We start from the raw sequence: 24,261 nt of genomic DNA, 5'->3' as shown, positions 1-24,261 counted from the left end.
GTTGCTACTCTGTGCAATTTCAGAAAAGTGGGTCCGTGATTAAAATCCTGTATGCTGACTTCATAAATAAATTTGGATTTGTAGGAAGATTAGCACAAACCATTTCAGAGAAATTGCATATCATGAAAATCCAGTTACTATCCTTTTGGAATAAACAAATACTTTCTTCTCTTATTTAAATTTCCTTAGAAAGAATCACAGATCTTTCCTCCAACAACTGGGGGTGCGGAGGTCATGTGCCAGGACTTAAATATCTCCCTCCTGGGAAAGATTCCTTTAGACCCACAAATAGGTGAGTAATTCTGGCAGCACCACAGGAGACCCTGAGCAAATTTAAAGTGGGTAAACACGAAAGATGTCACAAATACAATGTAGGTTTTTACCAATTTAATTTTTACAGGAGTTAAAAAGGTCTTGAGGAAAAATGGATATCATTGCTCAGAACCCCTCCCCCGCAAACAAACAAAAAAATGAAATTTGACATGTTGTTAGATGTCTTCTCTCCTTAATTTAATTTCCTTTTTCTTCCAGGGAAAAGTTGTGATGAAGGACAATCTTTCTTGGCAGAAGTGCCGGAGTCTCCAGCAGCAATATCTTATAGAAATATTATCCAGAGTAAGTGTTTGACTTGAAAGAATGGTAAGAGTAGCATCATAAGAGCTGTTGGTTGCAGTTTTACACTGAACTACACGCTTTGATTTTTCTAAGTTTTATATTTATAGTACAGACTGATAGATTGATAGCTCCAAGAGTAAAAATAGTAGAGTCTTAGAGCAATGTTTTATACTGAACTACACTCTTTGATTTTTCTGATAAAGTTTTATATTTATAGTACAGACTGATAGATTGATAGCTCCAAGAGTAAAAACAGTAAAGTCTTAGAGCAATGTTTTATACTGAACTACACTTTGATTTTTCGGATGTTTTATATTTACAGTACAGACTGAAAGATTGATAGGTCCAAGAGTAAAAATAGTAGTCTTAGAGCAATGTGGTTATGACAGATTGAAATTTGGAAGCTGGCGGGGGTGGTGCAAGGTCATCAGGTTGTCCCAAGTAGGGCTCACAGTCCCCATTTTACAGATGAGGGAACTGAGGCACAGAGAGGTGAAGTGACTTGCCCATGGTCACACAGCTGCCAAGTGGCAGAGCCGGGATTAGAACCCATGACCTCTGACTCCCAAGCCCGGGCTCTTTCCTCTTAAGCACTTGGGGTATACGCTATATGCTTGATTATCCCAATAAGTCATGAAAAATGAAGTGGAGGGAAATATTACAATGGTAGGAGCAGGTGGAATGAAAACCGTGTCAGTAATGCTTTTGTTTTCTTCCTGTCTCTACTTTCCCATTCTAGGAATTCAAGATTTTTGTGGCCTTCACAGTTCACAAGAGAAGTCTCTGTAACCCAACCACCCTGAATTAAATGAGCAAAATAATAACAGTGGTACTTAAGCACTTACTCAGTGCCAGTTACTGAACTACAACCATTTTGATTTAATCGGTCAGAATGAAAACCAAACCAAAAACCATCTTTGAGAATTTTAATCAATAATCAAGACTGAAAAATGGAAATTAAGCACAGATGTAAGTTTAGCTCAACCTCAGTTTGAATTCACTTTATTCAAAGACTCACTAGTTTTCGTTGTTTCACTGCAATACTTTTATATAAGGCACTGTCTGATAGGTGCCATTTTAAAAATAAATATTTTCTCTTCAAAACTCTGGCTTCCGGGGCCGTGCAGTGATGGAAAAACAAGAAGTGACCATTTGCTTTCTCCCCAAAGAAACAGGTCTCCGTTTGTCTTTTATTCTCTCTGAAGTGACCTGCGAAAAGAACCGACAAGGTGAAAAGTTTTGTTGAAATAGATTTTTCTGTTAGTACATTAAATTACATTAAGCCTAAACTCTAAGGGCTACGAAGTTGAAGTTTGTATAGAATCTGATAAAGCTACCTGTGCTTTTGCTGGCCCTGGATACACCTACAGGAATTCCAGTTTTAACCCTGAGAATGAGTACTTAGCTAGCTATGTGGGTTAAGAACTACGATTAATTGTAATTACAGTGGGATAAGAGGTTCACAAAGTTCCGGGAATCAGCTAGAGGGTAACTGTAAAAAGCAATCCGCCAACACTGTTCAGCTGGAGATTTGCAAAGTGTTTTAAAAAATGTAATCATTTACAATTAAAGGAACTACGCTCCCAACAAATCAAAACAGAAATCAATCTTTCTGCTGAGGAAGAACGGAGGCAGACCATGTCAAAGGGTTTAATTTCAATAACTAGTATATTGGGAAACTAATCTGAAAAAAAGCACTAATGGGATTCAGAATTTGTAAGTAGCCCTTCGCACAAGAAAAAACCGGCATCGCACCTTTCATGACTTCTCCGCTAGTGCGAGTGTATTTCCATTCCCTTTAGAATAGGCTTCTGAAAGTCATCTTGACATTCCTGGAAGAGATAGAAATTCAGAGATCTTCACGTAATGGCAGGACTCCCCCAGAGAAGTGTCTGTTTGATGCTCAGAGTAGTCTGAGGCAAGGCCAAATGCCAACAAGGCTGAATTTCTTCCCGTACTTTTCCGTACACTTTTTCTGTCACTATGAATCATTTAGAAAATGCACACAAACCAGAAGTTTTCATTTCTGCCAAAAACTAGCACTGAGAACTTGTTAAGTGGGACAGGTTCTATGGTTGACAGAGCTTCGTAATATAAATAAGTCCCGACCACTCATTCGTTCATTCAATTGTATTGAGCACTTACTGTGTGCACAGCACTGTAGTAAGCGCTTCCGGCTGTGCCTCATTTGATTACATTTCCAAATGTTCTGCACATAGTAAGCGCTCAATAAATACTATTGAAAAAGGTCCCCTGGCTATGCGGAAACTTTGGCGATCCAAGGGTCCGGGCAGCCAGGGTTACTTGCGCCTTCTGTTGTGGCTATTGCACCACCGATGGAAACTTGCTTCTGCTGCTCGTGTGCATTTATAAATCTGGAATTTTCCATTCCCTTCTTTTACACCTGCTTTAAAATTTTGATGCTATTAAACGTTTGGACTAGGATCTGCGAGAGGGTTGAGGGCAGTGTCTTCAGCTCTAGGAGAGCAGAGCAGATTTTTTGACTACAATATTTTCAAGCTGCATTCTGTTATTCATCTTAACCTGGTGAAATTCTGTGGTCAAAATGAGAAATATTACTTCATGGTCTTCTAGGTATTTTACAAGGAATGGGAATCTGCTAATACCAATTCTTATTTTTGAGCTTTCCTGTTAACATATCAAATACTTTGAAACAGCAGGGAATCAACACATGACACTACTGATTTGGCTGTGTAGAAATCAATCAATGGCATTTGAGTGCTTACCGTGTGCAAAGCACTGTACTAAGCACTTGGGAAGAACAGAATGATCCCTGCCTTCAAGGAGCTCATCTAGTGGACCATAAGCTTTTATTGCCAAAACACTCCACGTGATTTCAATTTAGTCCTTGTCAACACCCCTGAGAAGTAGGGAAACTGAGAGCAGGTATTATTATACCCATTTTCCAGATGGAGAAACTGACACAGGGAGCAGCAGGCAAAGGGCAGAGCCGGGTCCCCTCTAGACTGTCAGCTAGTTGTGGGCAGGGAATGCATCTGTTTATTGTATTGTTGTCTCCCAAGCGCCTAGTAGAGTGCTCTGTACATCATAAGCACTCAATAAATACAAGGGAACGAATGAATCCAATTTCCAGTACTATGCTCTTTCCACTGTGCTACACCACCTCGCCAGGATCCTGCACCAGCTCCCCTCGTGTCACGGAGGAACCTCCATCCCCACCTATCCCGCACCACCCCAGAGGGATTGAGAGCAGCAGCTGCAGACTTGTGTCGCCCCCAAAAGACCTCGGGATGCCCGTGGCGACGGCTGACTACAGCCCCTGAGCCCTGCGGAGCCAGAAATTCTGCTCCTCTAGCCCCAGTACCTTACTGATCTTTCTATCTGTCTTTACATTGTCTTTGTGTTTTCCTTCATCTCTCCTCATATATCTATCACCAGGCCCCTCTCCCCCTTTTTTATCTGGAGATTGTGAGCCTCCAAGGAACAGGGACCAAGTCGGTGTCTAATTCCCATGTGGGTATTCTTTCCTAGTGCTTAGTGCAGTGCTCAGCCAACAGTAAGTGCTTAATAAATACTATTCTACTAGGAACATTGGCCTGATTTTCTTGTATCTATCCCTGTGCTTAGTAGTGCTTGGCCCATAGTAGCACTTAAATCCCACAATAATTCAATTCAATCGTATTTCTTGAGTGCTTACTGCGTGCAAAGCACTGTACTAAGTGCTTGAAAGAGTACAATATTGTAGAAGTAATAGTATTTATTAAGCACTTACTGTTGGCTGAGCACTGCACTAAGCACTAGGAAAGAATACCCACATGGGAATTAGACACTGACTTGGTCCCTGTTCCTTGGAGGCTCCAAAAGACATTCCTGCCCAAAACCAGCTAATAATAATAAGCATCATTCCAATGGGAAAACTGTTCAGACTTATGGCATTTTGGCCCAAAACGTCACTTCCAGGTATAATCTGTGCCACCCCAACCACCAATCTGCTGTGTGACCCTGCCGTGTCACCTAACCTCTCTGGTCCAGTGCCCCTAATGTAGGGCAGACACGGCTCGAGTTGAAGGCCGTGGGCAATTAAACATCAGTTTAATGTAGAGTCTTAGTTTGGAGACTACGGCATAACGTGGCAGCACAGAGTTACGGTACACGAACGACTATTTTCCACTTACCCTCCGGAACATCGTTTGGGACAGAAACCTTGAAGTTACTTTGATGATGCTTTTCTGACCTCCCAGTTTACAATGGATGTAGCCATACAGATTAGCCGTTTGAAGGGAGATTCCAGCTATGACCAGAGCCTATAGTCAAATGAAAGATTTTAAATTAAAAGCTTTTAAAGATTTTTTTTAAAATGGACAGTAGGCTAGAGTTCCTATTAAATATTCATTAAAGTTCTGTCCCCAGTTTTTACTTTTAAGGGTTAGGTCTTGTGATTCATTGTGCTACTTCCAAAGTATAAGGTAAGCAAGTTGAACTTTGTTTCCCATAGAGAAACCGGTCCAGAGCAGAGTTGGAATTTTTGTCTTGTCTTATGCTGTCGAGTCGTCTCCGACCCACAGCGACGCCATGGACACATTTCTCCCAGAACGCCCCGCCTCCATCTGCAATCGTTCTGGTAGTGGATCCACAGAGTTTTCTTGGTAAAATTACAGAAGTGGTTTACCATCTCCTCCTTCCGTGCAGTCAACTTGAGTCTCCGCCCTTGACTCTCTCCCATGCCGCTGCTGCCCAGCACGGGTGAGTTTTGACTTGTAGCAGATTGCCTTCCACTCGCTAGCCACTGGCCAAGCTAGGAATGGAATGGGTAGGCCTCTGCCTGACTCTCCCTCCCGTAGTCGAGACTGGTAGAGTACTGGAAACTCTCCAGGTACGACCCTGAGAGGGGAGAGTTGGAATCCTAAATTGTATTTTAAAATCACTCCTTTGACTCCATATTTTGGAAAGTGCAAAGTTAAATCAGGTTTTTTTTATGCCTTACCAGCCACTTTAGCTTTAAGGAGAATAAAGTGCTAAAAAAGAACACTGTCCATATCATTGGACAAATAATCAGGCCCAGCCAAAAAATTCTAGCTTCAGCTTCTGTTGAGGCAGTGTTATGTGAAGAGACCTGGAAGGAGAATAAAAGATTTAAACATTGAGATGTTTAAAAGTTAATGATGATTCTACTACTTACTAGGCAGAGACCAATACAATTCCAGCAGGAGGGTCTTGTGCAAGACAGGAACTAGATTACCCAATCAATCATATTTATTGAGTGCTTACTTTGTGCAGGGCACTGAAGTAAGTGCTTGGAAGAGTACAACACAACAATATAACAATCCCTGCCCACAACAAGGGGTGACAGACATTAATATAAATAAGTAAATTACAGCATTGGGGGTGGGGGAGGCGAATAAAGGCAGCAAATCACAGTGACGCAGAAGGAAGTGGGAAAAGAGGAAATGAGGGTTTAGTCAGGGAAGGCCTTTCGGGGGAGATGTGCCTTCAGTGAGACTTTGAAGCGGGGGAGAGTAATTGTCAGATATGAAAATGGAGGGCATTCCAGGCCAGAGGCAGGGCTTGGGCGAGAGGTCAGTGACGAGAGAAAGTCAAGGTGCAATGAGTAGGTTGGCATTAGAGGAGCGAAGTGTGCGGGCTGGACTGTAATAGGAGAGTAGTGAGGTGAGGTAGGGGGAAAGGTGTTTGCCTTAAAGCTGATGGTAAGGAGTTTGTTTGATGCAGAGTTGGATGGGCAACCACTAGAGGTTCTTGAGGACTGGGGAAACATGGATTGAATATTTTTGTAGAAAAATGATCCGGGCAGCAGAGTGAAGTATGGACTGGAGTGGGGAGAGACAGGAGGCAAAGAGGTCAGCAAGGAGACCGATAGAGTAATTAAGACAGGATAGCATGGATTAATCAGTTTGGATGGATTTTAGCAATGTAGGGAAGGTTGAACCAACAGGATTTAGTGACTGATAGATTGGATTTATGGGTTGAATGAGAGAGAGGAGTCAAGGACAATGCCAAGAGTATGGACTTCTGAGACAGGAAGGAGGGTGGTGCTGTCTACAGTGATGGGAAAGTCACGGGGAGGACAGGGCTTGGGTGGGAAGATAAGGAGTTCTGTTTTGGACACGTTACGTTTGAGGTGATGGCAGGACATTCGAGCAGAGATGTCTTGAAGGCAGGAGGAAATGCAAGACTGCAGAGAGGGAAAGAAATCAGAGCTGGAGGTGAAGATTTGGGAATCATCTGCATAGAGGTGGTAGATGAGGACGTGGGAGTGAATGAGTTCTCCAAGGGAGTGGCTATAAATGGAGAACAGAAGGGGACCCTGAACTGACCCTTGAAGGACCGCCCCCCAGCCCAGTTAGGGGGTGGGAGGCGGGGAGGAGCCTGTGAAAGAGACTGAGAATGAGTTTCCAGAGAGAGAGGAGAACCAGGAGAGGACAGCGTCAGTGAAGCCGAGGTTGAAGAATGTTTCCAGGAGAAGCGGGTGGTCGACAGTGTCAAAGGCAGCTGAGAACTCAAGGAGGAATAGGATGGAGTAGGGGCCATAGCACTTGGCAAGAAGGAGAGCATTTCTGACCTTGAGAGGGCGGTTTCTGAGGAGTGAAGGGGATGGAAGTCAGATCGGAGGGGGTGAAGGAGAAATGAAAGGATCTGCATAAGCCACAAGGCATGCAAACGTGAAGCTAACACACAATTTTACGTTTCCTTCCTTAATAAGAGAAGCAGTGCGGCTCAGTGGAAAGAGCTCAGGCTTGGGAGTCAGAGGTCCTGGGTTCGAATCCAGGCTCTGCCACTTGTCAGCTGTGTGACTGTGGACAAGTCACTTCACTTCTCTGTGCCTCAGTTACCTCATCTGTAAAATGGGGATTAACTGTGAGCCTCACGTGGGACGACCTAATGACCCTGTATCTACCCCAACGCTTAGAACAGTGCTCTGCACATAGTAAGCGCTTAACAAATACCAACATTATTATTATTATTATTATTATTATTAATGGTCTGCATGAACAAATCACTAAAAACAAGGTGGTTCTGGTTTTTAAATACCTTTTTAGCTTCAAAAATCCAGTGGCTTTTTCCATCTTCATCTATCTGGTTCCACCAACGCAAACCCACCAAGAGTCTTCCTGTTACATTCTAATGCGATACATGGAAATGAAAAAAGGTTTACCAATGATGCAGGTCACTTTTCTCTTCAGTTAACCAGTTGACATTGGCAAGCAAACTATGGAATCTACAATGACTCGAACTTAACTTAGAGGCAGAAAGAAAATAGTGCATAGAGAGTTCATAGTAATATCTTAAAAGTCTTCATTTAATTTAACTAAATGGCAGAATGTGTTAAGATAGACAGACTCCCATCGTGTGACATGTATACAAGAATATCAAGCACTTGGTGGATAACACAGAAGAGATGCCTCACTAAGTTACACATTCACAAATAGGACGGTAATTATTAAAAAATAAGATGTCAGAAATAAGTCTATTTTAATAGTTTGATATTGTTTCCAAATTGCCCTGTTTAACTGCAGTGTAAAGCAAAGTAAAATTATTCAACTTCCCAAACAGCTACTTTTACGATTCGTTCAACCAATCAGAACGTGGGCGAATATACTTTGTAATTACTCGTTCAAACAGTTTCTTACCTTCACAGACCAAAAGTCAAAGGACAGAAGGAGAAGAATAGTGACAAAACAGGCAACAAAGCTTTTGCTGAACCAGTCACAGAACAAGTAGGTGACAATAGCACTCACTCGGAAAAAGAGGTGGAAAAAGGTGGCCAGTGGATGCCTAGGAAAACAATCCAGAACATTTAGTAATTTCTGCAGGTAAAATGAGGCAGTGGCTTAATTTAGTATCTTACAATTAGCATCAGCCTGCTAGACGTGATATTTTTGGAGCAAGTATCCTCCGAGACACCTCAGGAGGAGCAGAAAAACTTACCAGACGGTTGCTTCTTTGGGCTAAGTGATCCAATTCCTGCTGACTGGCAGGAGGCCCAAATTCTCCCAAGGCTTTAACGTAAGCTTCAGCAACAGCACACTCGCTAATAGAGGTGCCAAGGGGTAACACGAGAGGCCCAGGTGCTGCCTATTTTGTAGGTCCCAGTGGTTTTGCCACATATTTTCTAAACCAGTCGTGGAGTTGGCCTGAAATCTAGAGATATTTTAAATGAACTGGGACAAAGGCACCTCTCAATACCAGCTTTGGTAGGGAAGGAAGCCATCCCATCTTTATATGATCTGTGGGTGTGTGTCTGCTACTTAAGCGCTTACTGCGTGCCAGGCACGGTACTAAGCGCTGGGGTAGACACAAGCTAATCAGGTTGGACACCGTCTGTGTCCCACGTGGGACTCACCGGCCTAATCCCCATTTTACAGATGAGGGAACCGAAGCAAGAAGACGTGAAATGACTTGCCCAAAGTCACACAGCAGAGAAGTGGCAGAGTCGGGATCCAAACCAGATCCGTCGACTCCCAGGCCTGTGGGCTTTCCACTAGGCCACGCTGCACCTAACCAACGGGTAGGGCAGGGAAAAATGGGGAAGGATGGAGTTATCCCCGATAGTTCAATAGTGAGCAGGAACTGCACAGTCTATGAAGCTGCAGGGTGCCAAAAGTTTTGACGCAAAAAAATGAAATGATTTGGGGAACAGAACTAATTGGTATTTGGAAGCTGTAATTCAGGTCCCCAATAGAGTCAGGCCACTGAGAAGCACATTGGCTTAATGGGAATAAGAAGCACCTGGGTTCTAAAACACTGGTCTCCTTTATGACCTTGAGCAAGTCACTTCACTTCTCTGTGCCTCAGTTACCTCATAGGTAAAATGGGGATAAGAGGGTGAGCCTCATGTGGGATGGAGACTGTGCTCAACCTGATTAATGTGTATCTACCACAGCGCTTCGAACAGTACCTGGCACGTAGTAAATGCTTAAGAAGTACCATCGTAATTATTATTATTATGGGAAGGAACACAGAACTGCTTTATATTCAGCCAGACATGAAATCGGCAAAGGGGTGGTCTGAGCACCTGGAAGTGGTTATTCTTATTTTATATAAGTTTGATTGTTGATTTTTTAAAAAGTAGATAGAGAGCGGTGTATTGATTTCTAGACTGTGCACCAGGTGAGGGCTCAAAAATATATGATCATGAGTTGAGTCATTTTAGAATTGCAAAATATTACTGGTACTTCTAAAAGACAGAAGAAATGGGGTAGTAAGGGGTAGTAAAAACGAGAACAGCTTTAGTTACTCATGGAGTGAATATGGCAAAGGGAACAATCTAAAGGACTGTGTGAAGCTGGGCTTTTATCCAACTACAGGACGGAGGGAGGAGAGCAAAATATAGTCTAATTTAAATGCCTAAAAGAAACAACAACTTTTCATCATTTACACTCTGTTCAATCAATTAATGATATTTATTAAGCGCTCACTGTCTGCAGAGCACTGTACTAAGCACTTGGGAGACTGCAATAACATAACAGACACATTCCCTGCCCCGTTTACAACTTCAGTCTTTGGACAATGTGGGATCACACAGCCAACAAATCCACCAGATCAAATAGAGCTAACTACAGCCTCCTCTTAAGCAGAAGGGAGCTGGGTAATAAAGAGGCGCTCAGCCAAATCAGGGACGGCTGGACCAGTTAGAGAACCCAAGAACAAATCCTCAGGTCTGGTATTCGTGGCCTAGGTTGACCTGAGATTGGCTCTAGACTCAGTTCCAAGAAGGGAGATGAGAGAAAATTAATCCATCGGTTTGAATCCGGGACTGTGACAACTCTCCATCAGTGTACATTAAGGGGACCCCTGCCTGCCTGAGCAGAGGTGAGCCACCCGATCTCCAGCCTTTTTCTGGTGCCGATGATTGGTTTGATCAGTGGTTGGACTGAAGGCTTTAGAATGCGTTGTTTGATGTTTCAATTCGGAAGACGTATGTTATGAGGCAATAGTCGAATATTAAGTATTATCACTATTAAATAGGAGGAGACGCTGATGAACCCAACAATGGAGCACAATATTTCAACTTTTGTTAATGAGGTGTATGTCTCCTAGATTCTATTTATCTTGATGATGTTGTCTTGTTTTGTTCTTTTTTGCTTTGCTGTCTGTCTTCCCCGTTTAGACTGTGAGCCCGTCATTGGGCAGGGATTGACTCTATCTGTTGCCAAAATGTACATTCCAAATGCTTAGTACAGTGCTCTGCACATAGTGAGCACTCAATAAATACTATTGAATGAATGAATGACTAAAGATTAGAACAGTTAGTCTATTGGGTTTTCATTCATTCATTTATTCAATCGTATTTACTGAGCGTTTATTGTGTGCAGAGCACTGTTCCAAGTGCTTGGGAAAGTACAACACAACAATAAACAGTGACAATCCCTGTACACAACGAGCTTTCAGTCTGGGATTACATTCTCTCCAGAGAAGAGCTGCTCTCTGAAGTCCATTAATATTTCATATAACTCTAATTTTGTGCTCGGAAAACACCATGTAATGTGAAGCCGTATTTTATGAGTTACTGAGTCAAATGAGAACTGAAGGATTAGGTTATTGATGTCTCAGATTTTCCCTAACCTTTTTAAAACGCTGAAAAAGTTAAATTAAAATCATAATTTGGAGAGTTTTTACACTCACTTTTAACGCTTACCCCCTTGCTCCCAAAGGAATGGCAGATTTTCATTTAAAAACAGCAAGCTGTTAGATCAGCTTTTTCATCCATTCTCTGTGTATATATTCATCTCCATATCGATTTTCTAGGTGAGTGTTGAAGTTAGTTTTACCAGGAAGCTGGCAGTTTGGATGGAGAGGTGGGAAAGACAAAGTCCGGAGATATTGTGAAAGATAGAACCGGCAGGATTTTGTGATCGACTAAGTGTTCAGGTTGCGAGATAGAGAGGGAAGGGGTCAAGGATTACGCCACGGTTGCGCTTTTTGAGACGGGGAGAATGGCAGTGCCGTCAACAGACATGGGAAAGTCACGAGGGAGAGAGGGTTTGGAAAGGAAGATGAGGCGTTCTGGTTGGGATGTGTTAAGTTTGTGGTGTCAGCAGGACATTCGTGTAGATACGGCCTATATGTATCTTAGGCAGGAGGAAATGCGAGATTCTAGAGGAGCGGGCTCAATGGATTTAAGAGTAATCTGCTAAGAATGAGAGCTGAAGATATGGGAGCTCTTCCGTTCCCTTAGGGAGTGTAATGTACTCTCCCAGGCACTTAGTGCAGTGCTCTGCACACAGTAAGCGATCAATAAATACAATTTAATCAATGAATGGAGTAGGTGTGAATGAAGAACGGAAGGGGACTTTGAGGCACCCTTCAACACACAGTTGGGAAGGAGAGAAAGGGGAAGAATAAGCAAAAGAATCACCAGAAAGGTAAAAGGAGAAGCAGGAGTGGACAATGTCAGAGAAACCAAGGTTTGATTGCATTTCCGAGAAAAAGGGGGGTCAATCTTTCAATCAGACTTATTGAGCGCTTACTGTGTGCAGAGCACTATATTAAGCACTTGGGAGAATACAACAGTCCCTACCCTCAAACAGCTGACAGACTAGATGGGAAGAGAGGCATTAAAATAAAGGGGAAATGGGAGCATTTAAGGGTGAGTACATAAATGCTGAGGGCGAGGGGACAGTATCAAGTGGTTAGGGGTACAGATCCACATGCACAGGTGACGCAGAAGGGAAGGAGAATGGGGGAAATGAGGGTTTAATCCGGGATGACCCGGAGATCAGATTTTAGAAGAATTTTGAAGTTGGGGAGAGTGGTGGCCTATCAGATACGAAGGGAGAGGGAGTTCCAGGCCAGGGGGAAGAGGTGGGCAAAGGGTCAGCAGCAAGACAGGTGAAAGAGATGGAGTAACAGTACGTAGGTTGATGTTAGAGGGGCAAAGTGGCTTGTAGCAGGAGGTCGATGAGGTCAGGTAGGAGGGGGCGAACTGATTGTCTCAAAGCTGATGGTGAGGAGTTTGATGTGGCCGTGGATGGGCAGCCCCTGATGGTTGATGAGGAGTGGGAAGACATGGGCTGAATGTTTTCTCACAAAAATGATCTGGACAGGAGAGTGAAGTAAGGACTGGAGCGGGGAGAGAGGAGGCAAGAAGGTCAGGTAGGAGGCTGATGCAGTAGCAGTCTGGCTGAACCAGAAATGGTAGATTCTAGAGATGCTCTCATTACCATTGGTATTTGTTGACGATTTATTAAGTGGATAAGCACTCGGAAAGAGTACAGCAGAGTTGCTAAACGTGTTCCCTGCCCCAAACGAGCTTATTGTCTAGATGTTATGAAGATAAAGCTGACAGGATTTAGGGACATTAAATATGTGGGTTGAATGACAGAGAGGAGTCGAGGATAATGCCATGGTTATAGGCTTGAGAGACAGAATGGTGGCATTGTCTACAGTGATGGAAAAATCACAAGGAAGACAGGGTTTGGGCGGTCCACAGTGTTAAAAGTGGAAGAGATGTTGGGGAGGATTAAGACAGACAAGAATCTCTTAGATTCGAGGAGGAGGGGGTCACTGGTAACTGCACAGACAGCAGTTTCAGTGGAGTGAAGGGACTGAGGAGGGAATTGGAGGAGAGGAAAAGTTGTTAGACATGAATGGTAGTAGGGAGATGAGGTGACAGGTGATTCAGTGGGGTCAAAGGAGTTTCTTTAAGGGTAAGAGATATGTGGCTGTTTTTGAAAGTGGAGGGGAAGGAGTCACTGGAGAGTGAGCAGTTGAGGAAGCAGTGTGACCTAGTGGAAAGAGCATGGGCCTGGAAGCCAGAAGACCTGGGTTCTAATCCTATCTCTGCCACTTATCTGCTGTGTGACCTTGGGCAAGACACTTCACTTCTCTCTGCCTCAGTTACCTCACCTGTGAAAGGGGGGTTAAGACTGTAAGCCCCATGTGAGACATGGACTGTGTCTAACCTTGTATCTCCCCCAGCGCTTAGTACAGAGCTTGGCACCTAGTAGGCACTTACGTACATTTTTTAAAAAAAAGGCAGTCAGGGAGGGAAGAAGGGATGGGGTCAGATATAGGTAGAGAGGGTAGATTTTGACAGAGGTGGAAAAATGTCCTCTTCAGAGATGGGGGGGAAGGATAAGCGAGTGGAGGGGTGATGCCAGGGGGCCGGGGAGGGGATCCAAGTGGAAAACAGAATGTGCTCAATCACTGTTGACAGTTTTCTTGCGGGCACAGATCACGGTTAAATGGAACTTTTGAAAGCAACAGAGCAGAGCCAAAGCACACTACTTCAGTTCCACGCTTGGAAGGAGTAAAAGCAGAAAGCCCAGTATGGGCAGAGAGACACTATTTCGGGGAGTCCCAAGAGGTCAAGAGGCTGGGAGGGGCAAATATCAACTGATCATTAAAACTGCCCCGGATACATTACCGCTACACAAAATTCCACTTGAATACTAAGTATTAACTAGCCACAGTCTTCAAAAGAAGGCCCTAACCGACGCCGAGGAGAGAGATAAAGAGGAGAGAGTGCTCCTGTGGTTTAGCCACAGCTGAACAGCGTACATCCAGAGCTGGATTTTCACTGGCGCAGTGGTCAAGTGTTCTGGGCCTTTCATCTTGAGGGACCCCGACTGCTCATGCCCACAGATGTTGGCCACCTCAGGCCAAGATCCTCCTTGAAGCAGTTCGGCCTGGTGCATACGGCAGGGGCCTGGAATTCAGGAGGTCATGGGTTCTAATCCTAGTTCTACCACGACTGCTGGGTGGCCTCGGGCAAGTCACTTCACTGTGCTTCAGTTTCCTCAACTGTAAAATGGGGATTGAGACTGGGACCCCCACAAGGACAGGGACTGGGTGCTTGTATCCACCCCAGTGCTTAGTACAGTGCCTGGCACGTAGTCGGTGCTTAACAAATCCCACAATTATTATTATTCTTCTCTGTGCCGCAGTGACTTCATCTGTAAAATGGGGATTAAGACTGTGAGTCCCAAGTGGGACAGGGACTGGGTCCAACTCGATTTGCTTGTATCCACCCCAGCACTTAGTAGAGCAAGCACTTAACAAATACCACAGTCATTACTGAAATGCTTTACTTTTGCCTTGCCACTCTAACTGGCTCTAAGCCAAGAAGCCATTCTGCTCCTGGGATCCGAGTGACTCAGGGTCAACTAAAGCACGGTAGTGAAAGTCAAGGAATTTCTGTTCCTCATCCCACCTGTCTGCTCTCTAATTCTGCCACTTGGGGGGCCCCCACTTGAGCCCCGCTCTAGAACCCTCCCCTGTGCTGGGCAGCAGTGGCACGGGAAAGAGTCGAGGGTGGAGACTCAAGTTTACTGCGCGGAAGGAGGCAATAGTAAACCACTTCCGTAATTTTACCAAGAAAACTCTACGGTTACGCTATCGGAACGTTTGCAGATGGAATTGGGGTGTTCTGGGAGAGATGTGTCCATGGCGTCGCAATGGGTCGGAGACGACTCGGCAGCATAAGACAATAGGATAACAATAATAATGATAATAATGGTATCGTTAAGTGCTTACTATGTGCAAAGCACTGTTCTAAGCGCTGGGGGTAGATTCAGGGAATCAGGTTGTCCCTCGTGGGGCTCAAAGTCTTAATCCCCATTTTACAGATGAGGGAACTGTGGCACAAAGAATTTAAGTGGCTTTCCCAAGGTCACACAGTAGATAAGTGGCGGAGCCAGGATTAGAACCCACGTCCTCTGACTCCCAAGCCCGTGCTCAACTCTAGCACTCTTCACCCTGCATAGATGCCAGAATCATGTAACCTTTAAAATAGCAAATGTTGGTTAGACTCACTTGGTCTATGAACCAATACAATCTCCTGATGTCTCTAGGCTACTGCTGTGCCTAGCCAGTCATTTAACCCCATATAATAATGATGGCATTTCTTAAGCGCTTACTATGTGCAAAGCACTGTTCTAAGCACTGGGAAGGATACAAGGTGATCAGGTTGTCTCACATGGGGCTCACAGTCTTAATGCCCATTTTACAGATGGGGCAACTGAGGCCCAGAGAAGTGAAGTGACTTGCCCAAAGTCACACAGCTGACAAGTGGCTGATCCGGCATTTGAACCCATGACCTCTGACTCCCAAGCCCGGGCTCTTTCCACTGGAACCCCATATCTGCACCTACCCGACAACAATATATCTCAAGCACCTCATTTCAAAGTGTCAGGGTTTAGAATGATTTGATTGGGCAGTGAACACGGAGCAAATACTCAAACCTGGGCTGACTTGATTATTTTTTCTTTGACATAACTGAAAAAAAAAAAGAAAAATGTTTCACACCACAGAATTTCAAGGCAGGTCACTCTCCCACAAAAGAAAGCTACATTGACTTCTGTTTCTAATAAAGTCAAGTGGCTTATTAGTGCGCTGAGATTTTATTGGAATTTGCAAACTAACGGAGGCTATATCCCAGAATTTTTCTGGTGATCAAGGTTAAGCTGACTCTATTATGAAAATTTAGCATGAAGGCGAAAATGAGGCAATTAACATGAACATTTTATACAAAACTAAGGTATAATTTTACCTTTTTAACAGTATGTATTCAAACAGCCTTCCTTCCTTTGCTCTGTTAAAGGTAATAATAATAACATTATTATTATGGTACTTGTTGAGCACTTACTATGTGCCAAGCACTGTTCTAAGCACTGGAGTAGATACAAGTTAATCCAGTTGGACACAATCCCTGTCCCATATGGGGCTCACACTCTTAATCCCCATTTTACAGAAGAGGTAACTGAGGCTCGAGTCAGCAGACATGTGAGAGTCAGGATTAGAATCCAGATCCTTCTGACTCCCAGGCTCATGCTCTATCCCCTGTCTCCTCTCAAAGTCCACCCCCTCCACATGCACATCGAACCTCATTCCTTCACACTTTATAAAAACTCTCGCCCCCTCCCAACAGCCATCTTCAACCGTTCACTCTCCAGTGGCTGGCTTCTTCCCCACTGTCTTCAAACATGTCCCCCATCCTAGAAAATCCTCCCTTGACCCCACAGCTCCCTCCAGTTATCGCCCCATCTCCCTCCTACCCTCCCTTTCCAAACTCCTAAAGCGAGTCATCTACACCTGCCATCTGAAATTCCTCTCCTCCAATTCTCGCCAGGACACCCTCCAATCTGGCTTCCGTCCCCTTCACTCCACTGAATCCACCCTCTTAAAGGTCACCAATGATCTCCTTCTTGCCAAATCCAATGGCGTCTACTCCATCCCAATCCTCCTCAACCTCTCAGCTGACTCTGACACTGAGGACCACCCCCTTCTCCTGGAAACATTATCCAACCTCAGCTTCACTGACTCTGTCCTCTCCTGGATCTCCTCTTATCTCTCTGGTCATTTATTCTCAGACTCCTTCACGGGCTCCTCTTCTCCTTCCTACTCCCGAACTGTGGGGGTGCCTCAAGGTTTAGTTCTCGGTCCCCTTCTATTCTCCATCTATACTCATCCCCCGGGAAAACTCTTTCGCTCTCATGGCTTTATCTACCATCTCTATGCAGATGACACCCAAATCTACATATCCTTGCCTGATCCCTCTCACTCTCTCCAGGCTCGCAGCTCCTCCTGCCTTCGAGATATCTCTACTTGGATGTCCTCCAAGTCCTCAGACTTAACATGTCCGAAACAGAGCTCCTTATCTTCCCACCGAAACCCTGTCCTCTCCCAGACTTTCACATCACTGTAAATAGCACCTCCATCCTTTGTCTCACAATCTTGGCGCTCTCCTTGACTCCTCTCTCTCTCATTCAACCCAAATATTCAATCCATCACCAAATCCTGTTGATCCCACCTTTACCAAATTGCTAAAATCCACCCTTTCCTCTCCACCCAAATTGCTACCACGTTAATACAATCCATCATTCTATCCCGCCTAGATTACTACATCAACCTCCTTGCTGACCTCCCAACCTCCTGCCTCTCCCCACTCCAGTCCATACCTCACCCTGCTGCCCGGATCACCTTTCTACAGAAAGGTCCTGCCTCTGGCCTGGAATGCTCTCCTTCCTCAAATCTGCCAGACAATGACTCTCCCTCCACTTCAAAGCCTTACTGAAGGCACATCTCCTCCAAGAGGCCTTCCCAGACTAAACCCCACTTTTCCTCATCTCCACTCCCTTCTGCGTCACCCTGACTTGCTCCCTTTGCTGGTCCCCCCTCTCCCAGCCCCACAACACTTATGTATATATCTGTAATTTGATTTATTTTATTCATGTCTGCCCTTTCCCACCCCCCAGACTGTGAGCTCTTGTGAGCAGGGATTATCACTCTTTATTGTTGTATTGCACTTTCCCAAGCACTTACTACAGGGCTCTACACACAGTAAGTGCTTATTAATATGATTGAATGAATGAATTAATCCATTAAGCCATGCTGCTTAATGATCAGGCACTCCCACTTGCCCCAGCACTTAGCGGATTTTTAAAAGGGGCATTACCACTAACAACATTTCTGAGCATCAGCTGGGGGAAGAGCATATAATAGGCACTGTAAAAATTACAAAAGAAAAATATGTCACGGCCTTTGCCCCTGAGACGTTTACCAGCATAGGTGCTTCAAGAAGGAAGTGAAATCCTTTAAAGAACCTTGTCACGGTTTGGAATTGGTAAAGCTTATATAATTAGATTCTAAATTTCCCACTTTATAAACAAATGAATTACAGCCATTTCTCACCCAGAAAAAATCTGAAAAATTAAACATAATTTGCTAATGAAATTGATTTTCTTTCAACTTTCCAAAATGACACAGAACACCAGTAAACATTACTTGCAGAGAAAGGATGAATACGAAAACATCTTGACAGGTATTTATTCTATTTAGTAATTTACTTGCTAAAGGTAAATGTTGGTTGTAAAAGTAAAAGCACAGGTTGTAGCTAGGCATTCATCCAGCAAACACAATTTACCCACATGCTAAGGGTGGAGTGATATTGTAAAGACAAAACAGATGTGGGCATTTCTTAATCTTGGAAAAAAAACAACGCCGTGGCACTTTACAACAAGAACCTCAGTAAATTACTAAGTGTTGGAGTTCTTGCTAAATGAAATGCCCAAAGTTAGATACCCCTCCCTCCATTAGGCCTCTACCTCCTTCTGGGAAGTGGTTTTCCCATTTTAAAGTACACAACTAAGTAAAAAGGGTCAGTCTCAAACTGACATGAAGAAATCCATGTCTCCATTTAGGAACAACAGAAATAAGTTCAGCTTTGTAAAGAGTCTTTCTTATTTTACTTTTTTTGATCAAATGAGAATCCTTAATGGGTATTTCTGAGCAAAGTAGTTAAAAAATGCAAGCTTAAATTTCCAATCAAAGTTCTGCATAATAAAAGTCTGAATGAAGAAGTAAATAAGAGGACAGACTTCCTTCCTTAATCACCACATTCTTGTTATTGCCCATAGTTCTTTGTGAGAATTAAAATGAATCATATACTAGACATGAACGGGAAAAACAACAACCAGAAAATAGGATTGAATGGATTGGGAGACGGTTTCTTTCTACTCTTCCCTTCTCTGTATCCCAACTACTCAAATCGTCCGATAGTTATTCTGACCATTCAGGGTGGCCTTTCGATAAATTGGAATTTCACCCGATGAAGAGATCAAATGGGCAGATATCAGAAGTCAAACCATCACAAAGGTGAGAAGCAGTGCGGCCTAGTGGAAAGACCAAGGGCCTGAGAGTCAGAGGACCTAGGTTCGTTCATTCAATCGTATTTACTGAGCGCTTACTGTGTGCAGAGCACTTACTAAGTACCTGGGAGAGTAAAATACAATAGACACATTCCCTGCCCAGCACGAGTTTACAGTCTAAAGGGGGAGAATCTAATCTTAGCTCTGCCTCTTGTCTGCTGTGCGGCCTTGGGCAAGTCACTTCACTTCTCTATGCCTCATTTACCGCCTCTGTAAAGTGGGGATTCAGACCGTGAGTCCCATTGGGACATGGGCCAGGTCCAACCTGATGTGTTATATTCTACTCCCTGCACTTATAGAGCCTGGCACAAAATAAGTGCTTAACAAATGCTGTAAAAAAAAAAAAAAGTCAAAAATGAATCATCCAAGCAGCTTCACAAAACTGACATGCCAACTGAGAAATGGGAGAATAATAATGATGGTAAAGCACGTACTATGTGCCAAGCACTGTCCTACGCACGGGGGTAGATACAAGGTAATCAGGTTGTCCCACGTGGGCCTCACGGTCTTAATCCCCATTTTCCAGATGAGGTAACTGAGGCACAGAGAAGTTAAGTGGCTTGTCCAAAGTCACACAGCTGACAAGTGGCGGAGCCGGGACTAGAACCCACGACCTCTGACTCCCAAGCCCGTGCTCTTTCCACTAAGCCGCGAGAGTATAGTGCAGACTGTTTCCACCACTCTTCAATGTTTGGAGAAGAGATATATTTTGTGTCTGCAGGGCAGCAAGTGATCGAAGCCAACTCGACCACAGTGCTAGAAAGTTTTAGATAATTACATAAGCCCAAATCCAGGAAACAAGCACTAAAACTACAGTGAAGTGTTTTTCCTACGACAATTCAACATTAACTCAATTACAGACTGAGGAAATGGCAATAAGGTAACAATCAACCTCAATTCAGCTACAAGAACCTGGTTTGGAAAAGGGAGGTTAAAAAAGAAGGCTGACAAATAATATTCATTGCATTTTCCTTCAGCTTTACATTTGTCACTTTTCCTACTCTGCTCAAAGTGCTTTTATAAAGGAGGGAGAATATATTTTGCAATATGAAATGAAAAGTTGAGTCTTTCTGAACTACCTAGCGCCAAGAGGACGGTTGCCTCGGGGTTCTCTCACAAGGCCTTCATTCAATCATTAAAGACTCATTCATTCGATCGTATTTACTGAGTGCTTACTGTGGGCAGAGCACTGTACTAAGCGCTTGGGAAGTCACCCACTTGGTAGTTTGCTCAGTATTTTATATTGACAAGCAGCCCCAGAGAAATGTAAAAGGGAAGTAAAACAGAAGGAGATGCAAGTAGCTAATTTCATAATACGTACAACTATTATTTCAATCAAAGAGAACTGAAATTTGTCAAGTTCCTTGATTTTGTGGGTTATTTTCCTTGGTAATGATTAATCTTCCTTAAAATTGAATAGCCAGGCTTCTGAGGGACCTGCTTACATGGTCATGTTTCCATACTTTAAAAATAGATTTTTTAAACAAAGAAAATAAAGGATTCTTATTCTCCGAGTTGGTTTGGCACACAGATGTCTAGAGCCCAGTGATTCTCCTGAGGCTGGCAAGGTAGCTCTGCTCTTTCGGAACTCTAGTTTACCTTCAGTAGGTAATAATTATATCTCTTATAGCCCCTTTCTTTGGCAAGCTTTATGCTAATATGAATGAGAGGTGACTGGCACTGTGTAAAAGAAGGACATTTCTCCCTATTTTGCCCCCTTTTTTTTCACAGTTTTGAAAGAGAGCCTCTCATGGTTGGAAACGAAAGAGCCTAGCAGAAGATGTCTACCGACCCTTCTTCTACCAGGCTGGCAAAATCACGAGCTCCTTCAAGGAGCTACATCGACGTGCATGCCTCACTTCTCGAACAAACAGGGACAATTTAATCCATTTCCATTTCTCTAAATATCTGTGTTCTTCTTAAGACTGCTTTCACAGAATCTCCATTTGTTTCAAATAACTATACTTGGAATGAATCACATTTTACCATAATCCTGTGACCACTAGACCGTAAACTCCATGAGGGTAAGAACGGTGTCTTTCGCTTCCGCTGTACTCTTCCGATAGACTAACGCAGTGTTCTTCACACTGTGTTGAGCATCCAACAATTATTATTGAATAAATCACTCTTGTGTATTGAAGCCAACTCCCTCCACACCTATTTTTACTCCATGGTAATAGAAGATGCTTTGGGAAGGCCCATTAACTTTTTCATGCAAGTAGAGGAATGCATTGCTACCTGCAATATAGAAAGATGGCAGTACTGTCTTGAGGGGGTTTCATCTTTGTACAAATCTGTAATTTGTTTATTTGTACCCACTTTGGGCAGGTTATTGCTGTACTGTACTTTCCCGAGCACTTAGTACGGTGTTCTGCACACAGTAACCACTCAATAAATACAAGTGAATGAATGAATGAATGAAATTGGACCCCCCCCAGGGAAACTTGAAACAGAGCACCGAAGGAATGATTGACGCCAAACAATGGCATTTATTCTTTCACTGTACTATAGTATGCGCTTGGGAAAGTCCAATACAACAATAAACAGTGACATTTCCTGCCCACAACGAGCTCACAGTCTAGGGTAGGGGAGGCAGACATCAGTACAGAGTTCTCTAAAGGCAGATACCATCCTTTGCTTCCAGTGAGCATTTTCAAGCACTTAGTATAGTTCTCGGGACACTCTAGGTGCCCAATAAATACCACTGGTGATTAATGAGGCTTCCAGGGAGTACAGTAGTGCCGAAAGGGCACGGCTTCCAGAAGGGAAGACGACACTCAGGCCTCCCCCTGGGGCTCAAAAACCACTCTGTTGGCACAACCTAATGGGAGCCAGAACTGCCCATCACTAAACGTAAAAGGAGACAGCGAAAGGAGCCTCGCGCTTGCGCTTCACAGTGTCTGCCGGGCTGGGCGTGAGACAAAAAAGTCAGGAATTGTGATCACTTTAGATGGTGCCTAAAGTGGAGGAGGGAGGAGAAAGAAAGGAGAAGACACGTGGGAAGAAGGAAAGAAAAATGAAGAGGAAGGAGGTCTAGAAGGTGAAAGGAGAGGATGCTCAACCACTGCCGCTACTGTCTACTCTCAGCCAAATTCGGCCTGCTGTTGTTCACAGCTAATAGATGATCCTATTTCACAGACCGGAGAACCATTAATCTGTTCCTTAGTAGTCAGATTGAATGCTCTTCCCAACTCGCCTACTTCGTTTCCAGGAAAAATACATTTAATACATTTAGACTCCGGGGAACACTGAGCTCATTAGATCGGCAGAGGGCTTGGCAATTGTCTTTAACCCATTCCTCCTCCCAAACCTCTGACTGGTCACTGGGAAGATCCAGTGAAGAGCCAGACTTGGGGTTTGCAGTCCCTGGATTTTCAACCTGTCAGTAGATCGGTGAGACCTGCCCGCACTTACCTGATTTTGGCTTTCCTCAATGATAATTCTTCTTCATTTCCAAAATCGAGTGACACGTCCTCAGTGTCATCCACCAGGGACTGGGGGATAAAAACAGGGGATTGAATTCCCACCTGTCCCCTCTCCCTCTTCTCTTCCCCACCCCCCACCCCTTCTCTGCCCTCCCTCCTCTCCCCCCCCCCCAGCCCCCAACCCTCCATAACACCTCCTTTCGGCCCTCCTCACCCCTCCCTCTCTCCTCTCCCACCTCTCTCTTCCTTCTCCCCCCCACCTCGTTTCCTCCCCACTCCTTCCTCTCTTCCCTCCCCACCCCAACCCCTCCTCTCCCTCTCTTCCTTCCACCCTCCTCGCCCTCCCCTCCTCCTCTCGCCCTTTCTCCCCCTCCCTCTTCCCCCCCTTCTCTCCCCACCCCCTCCCTCTCTTCCCTCCCCCCTCCCTCCCCCTCCTCTCCCTCTCTTCCTCTCCACCCCCCTCCCTTCTTCCCTCCCCATCCCCTCTCCCTCCCCTCCCTCCCCATCCCCTCTCTTCTCTTCCCTCCCCAACCTCTCCCCTCCCCTCTCTGTTTCCTCTCCATCCCCTCCCTCTCCCCCCCTGCCCCCACCCATCCCTCCCTGTCCCCCCTTCGCCTCTCCCCCCTCCCCCTGCACCTGCTTCATCCTCGGGGCGGTCCCCTGCCCCTGCCCCCAGTCCCCCCGGCCGTCCCGCCCGCTCCTCGTCCTCCGGGTGGGAAGGGAGGAGGGAGGAGGGCGGCCCGGCTGGCTCCGTTGCTATGGAAACGGCGGGGGGGGGGTGGAGCGCTGCCGGGTGGCGCAGCCGCAGAAGCGGCCCGGACCGGCGCAGCCCAAGTCGGAGGGCGGGGGGGGGGGTGGGTCGGGCAGGCGGGCCCTACCACGGCGGGCCGCGGGGGGGGGAGCCGAGGAGGGAGCTGATGGAGGGCAAGGGGGAGGAGGGATGCAGGGATGCCATCCAACCCCATCGGCTTCTAATAATAATGTTGGTATTCGTTAAGCGCTTCCTATGTGCCGAGCACTGTTCTAAGCGCTGGGGTAGACACAGGGGAATCAGGTGGTCCCACGTGGGGCTCACAGTCTTCATCCCCATTTGACAGATGAGGGAACTGAGGCCCAGAGAAGTGAAGTGACTTGCCCACGGTCACACAGCCGACAAGTGGCAGAGCTGGGATTCGAACTCATGAGCCCCGACTCCAAAGCCCGCATGCCAAGCACTGTTCTAAGTAATGTTGGCATTTGCTAAGCGCTTACTCCGTACCAAGCGCTGTTCTCAGAAGCAGCGTGGCTCACTGGAAAGAGCACGGGCTTTGGAGTCAGAGGTCATGGGTTCGAACCCCAGCTCTGCCACTTGCCGGCTGTGTGACTTTGGGCAAGTCACTTAACTTCTCGGTGCCTCCGTTCCCTCATCTGTAAAATGGGGATGGAGACTGTGAGCCCCACGGGGGACAACCTGATTCCCCTGTGTCTACCCCAGCGCTTAGAACAGTGCTTGGCACATAGTAAGCGCTTAACCAATACCAGCATTATTATTATTATTATTATTCTAAGCAATGTTGGTATTGGTTAAGCGCTTC

The 24,261-nt window shown here is 45.0% G+C and overlaps 2 protein-coding genes and 1 non-coding gene across 6 annotated transcripts in view; 1 reads left to right on the top strand and 2 right to left on the bottom strand.

Moving 5' to 3' along the window:
• The window catches only part of NUBP1 (nucleotide binding protein 1), a 31,247-nt gene extending 29,036 nt beyond the window's left edge, over positions 1-2,211 (top strand). Inside the window, exons 9-11 of the mRNA XM_029053177.1 lie at positions 190-292; positions 532-615; positions 1,355-2,211. Coding sequence (XP_028909010.1) covers positions 190-292; positions 532-615; positions 1,355-1,404 — 237 coding nt within the window. The 3' untranslated portion in view covers positions 1,405-2,211. The remainder of the gene's footprint in view (positions 1-189; positions 293-531; positions 616-1,354) is intronic.
• TVP23A (trans-golgi network vesicle protein 23 homolog A) lies at positions 1,528-23,424 on the bottom strand. 4 transcript variants are annotated; one of them, XM_029053188.2, is made up of 9 exons: positions 23,324-23,424; positions 22,677-22,756; positions 16,106-16,147; positions 8,244-8,388; positions 7,645-7,734; positions 5,582-5,710; positions 4,773-4,901; positions 2,371-2,447; positions 1,528-1,824 (listed from the first exon to the last, which is right to left on the bottom strand). In XM_029053188.2, the coding sequence occupies exons 1-8, from the start codon at positions 23,330-23,332 to the stop codon at positions 2,388-2,390; spliced, it is 684 nt and encodes a 227-aa protein (XP_028909021.1). In that variant the 5' UTR covers positions 23,333-23,424; the 3' UTR covers positions 1,528-1,824; positions 2,371-2,387. The 4 variants fall into 4 exon arrangements, with proteins under 4 accessions (XP_028909021.1, XP_028909051.1, XP_028909047.1 ...); XM_029053218.2 differs by lacking the exon at positions 8,244-8,388 and adding an exon at positions 15,798-15,831 and having other exon boundaries at positions 23,324-23,419; XM_029053214.2 differs by having other exon boundaries at positions 8,352-8,388; positions 23,324-23,419.
• LOC114809501 lies at positions 5,351-5,488 on the bottom strand. Its single transcript, XR_003757280.1, has one exon. It is a non-coding gene; the product is annotated as a small nucleolar RNA SNORA7 (small nucleolar RNA).
• Positions 23,425-24,261: the final 837 nt, after the last annotated feature.

The sequence above is a fragment of the Ornithorhynchus anatinus genome, chromosome 2 (assembly GCF_004115215.2).
Source record: "Ornithorhynchus anatinus isolate Pmale09 chromosome 2, mOrnAna1.pri.v4, whole genome shotgun sequence".
NCBI lineage: Eukaryota > Metazoa > Chordata > Mammalia > Monotremata > Ornithorhynchidae > Ornithorhynchus > Ornithorhynchus anatinus.
This window is presented reverse-complemented; position numbering and strand designations above follow the sequence as displayed.

Bases quoted from the DNA above. Each gene is read 5' to 3' on its own strand.
- TVP23A (XM_029053188.2), bottom strand. The intron at 7,735-8,243 runs GTAAGAAACTGT...GTATCGCATTAG, and splicing joins TTGACTTTTGGTCTGTGAAG to AATGTAACAGGAAGACTCTT. The intron at 4,902-5,581 runs GTAAGGCATAAA...ATTTGACTATAG, and splicing joins CCTTAAAGCTAAAGTGGCTG to GCTCTGGTCATAGCTGGAAT.